Here is a 2,960-nt window from a genome sequence, read left to right on the forward strand (position 1 = left end):
CACAGACACACACTTTTCCCACATTGCACCTTTTCCTTCTCCCAGTGCCGGACGACGTCGTGTAGTGTGAGGTTTAGCGCTCGAACGCCAGGTAGTTCTACTCTTGGAGTGAGGGAGACATCACTTACAGTGTTCAGTAGTTGTGGTTTTACGAGTTCCTTAACAGCCGAGAAAGTTTTTGGGAAAAAAAACAAACAACCAAACTGACACAGAGTCAGCAATGTCAGCGATCCAGTTAGTGTTGATGATTTTATAAAAAAGTTAGTGATGTTAACTCGTTTTTGTTTTTTTATTTTCATCATTTGATGAGGCCTCTTGTATTTTAATGCGATGTTGTCTTTTTGTGCCCTGTTTTCGGGAAAGTCTGTTTCGTCCACGTACATGTCATGGGTTTTGTTCCGCTGGAATTAATAGTTTCATTTTGCGTTGTTCTAAGATACCAAACTTTCCTATATACGCATGGATTAACACGGCTATTCATGAAATACCATTCTCGCGTTGTTTCACCATTCTAGGTTACGAATGCCTTTACGTACACGTAGGAACTTCACTTTAAAAAAAAAAAATTGATGTTGTTACACTTACATGCGCTCTAAATCCCGAACTCGTGTTTAAATATTTGCTAACGATACTTATTTTTTTCCTCTTTTCTTGTTCTGGCTGTATGCCATGAAAATCTTTGCAAAAGGTACTGATTTGTTTTTTCTGAGACCGTCCGTATGGCACGACTACTTTCATGGATATATCCAGCACCCATGCCTATGATGAGACGATTACTCTCTTTGACTTGCACGCGGAAGGCGTGTGTCTGAGTCTTGGAAAATTAATTTTATTTTGCGTCTCCGACTATCAGTATCAGTGGTCGGGATACCGTGCCCCCGTGTGGCGCGGGCTGGTCCTGACAGGTTAAAGGGGGAGCCATACATAATCATTAGGGGTGGGGTGGGGGTGGGGGGGAATCTTGCGCTCTGCGCTGAAGGAGAGTTACTGTGTGATACAGATGTTGTCAGAAACGGTGTCCATCTTTGTGAGGTCTGTCCACCTGATACACAAATAGTATCTTCGCTAATACTAATATATCAGTCTGAAGTAAGAAGCATTTAACTCTTGGTATCGAAAGCGACATGTTATTTGCAAATAGATTAGGCTAAGTTTTTACAAATGTATACTAAACATGCATCTGTTTTATGCTTAACCTGTGAAAAGTGCAAGGATCGGTAAAATTTGTCGCGAAACCATCACATTTTCGGCTGTGAGACACCAGCATCCAGTGTGAATTTCTCAACATAGGCATTGCATTATACAATACATGCATGTTGATCTGCCGTATATATGTGTAATTATCCAACTTATGAGGTAAGTGGTAAAATTATTAATGTTATGTGTTTAATGTATTCTTTTTTTCCTATATTTTTCAGATAGGCTGATGAAAGGGAATACTTTCCCGTTGGGTCAGATGAAATGGCAGAGAAGAAAGAAGGAGGTGGTGGTTTAGCCTCTAAGTTTAAAAGAAAAGCCAGCAAAAAGGCGGCCCCGCTCAGCAGCGCCAGCATGTCCACGGCGTCTCGGCCCGACCCTAAACTGTCCCCGACTCCAGAGGCTCGGTCGGCGACTCTTCCGTCCGGCACAGACCCCGGGGCGATGGCCTTACACCAGTCGCCGAGCGAGGGCTTGTTCTCTAGGCTACGCCGCAGATTTCGCATGGGGAGTAAAGGCAAGTACGACTTAAAAACGTATGAGGCTAGCTCCCCCACCAAACCGCGGAAACTAAGGCGTAAGAGTGACGAACCGTTTGTGACCGAGGAGGAGAAGGAGGAGGAGATTCTCAGAGGGCGGAGTAAGCATGTTAATAAGGCGCAGTCTGTGAAGACGCCGAGGAGGGTGCGGTCGGAGAAGGAAGAAGTGATCCTCATTCGGAAGGATAAACGAGTCAGTGTAATCTGCAAGCCGGAGAACGGTGTGCCAGAGGTCATCTTCTCCAACGTGGACAATTCGGATGAAGATTCCTCGGAAGTTCTGACCGGAGGTGAGGAGGATCCGTATGCTACGATCAGCTCGATCAAAGAAGAAAATCGCCGGCGTGTTGCTAGCATGAAGGCTGTGTCTAATGGGAAAGTCGAAGACCAGATTCGTGATGGGTGCTCACCACGACCTGGCTCTGTTGACCGCAGTAAAATGTCTCTAGGTCAATTCCCGACAAGCTCCAACTCAGATAAAAACAAGAAAGCCACAATTAAGGAGGATTATCCCTATGCTAAGATAAATTCTTCCAAGAAAAAGAAGGCGGTATCACCACAAGAACAAGAAGTAAATATGCGCCCCCATGTATACGCGGAGGAGTTTAATTCCCACGTCAGAGCTCGCATGAAAAGCCGGTTGGAACCAGATTATGAGACTCTGGATGACGTGAACCAGAGAAAAAGTGAGATTGAGCAGAGAAACTCATCAGGGCCTGTTGGTGCACAGGGGGGGATTAGCAACGGAAGGGACACGTACGTCGAGGACCAGGATGAGCAGGTGTGTGCTGTGATAGACCCGGACTACGAGTCTCTGGAGGAAGTGAAACACAAAGTGGAGGAGACGGTGGCCTCTCTTCAAGGCAACAACATATTTGTGCACCCCGTGGCCACCCCGCAGTCGGGTCACGCCCACAGCACTGACGGACAGAAGGCTAGACTGTCCAACCACCAACCTCCTCCTATCCCCTCGGATGCCAGTGACAACGACCTTGACCCAGCGTTTGCCGACCCCTATGCTGTCATCGGTGAGGTGGTCAGCGCTGCCAAATCCATGGTGGCGGTGTCGGGCAACCTGCCTTCCTCTTCCCTGGACGGCCACGAGAGGAGGTCTTCCACCAGAGGAACGTCTCCACGGGTCAGTGTTTTCTGTGTTGCCTAATTGTCGTTAGAAGTGCATTCTTCCACCTCCCCCTCTTTAATTCGATTGTTTTCTTTTTTTTG

At 46.9% G+C, this 2,960-nt stretch overlaps 1 protein-coding gene across 4 annotated transcripts in view; it reads left to right on the forward strand.

Annotated features, from left to right (window-relative positions):
* Positions 1-2,960, forward strand: part of LOC101864191 — a gene marked incomplete at its 3' end in the record, with an annotated part of 23,204 nt that overhangs the window by 9,598 nt on the left and 10,646 nt on the right. For all 4 annotated transcript variants that reach the window (XM_013090052.2, XM_035973308.1, XM_035973309.1 and 1 more), the window contains 1 exon segment: positions 1,419-2,874. In XM_013090052.2, the coding sequence (XP_012945506.1) occupies positions 1,462-2,874 (1,413 nt within the window).

Source organism: Aplysia californica, unplaced genomic scaffold (assembly GCF_000002075.1).
Source record: "Aplysia californica isolate F4 #8 unplaced genomic scaffold, AplCal3.0 scaffold01124, whole genome shotgun sequence".
Classification (NCBI taxonomy): domain Eukaryota; kingdom Metazoa; phylum Mollusca; class Gastropoda; order Aplysiida; family Aplysiidae; genus Aplysia; species Aplysia californica.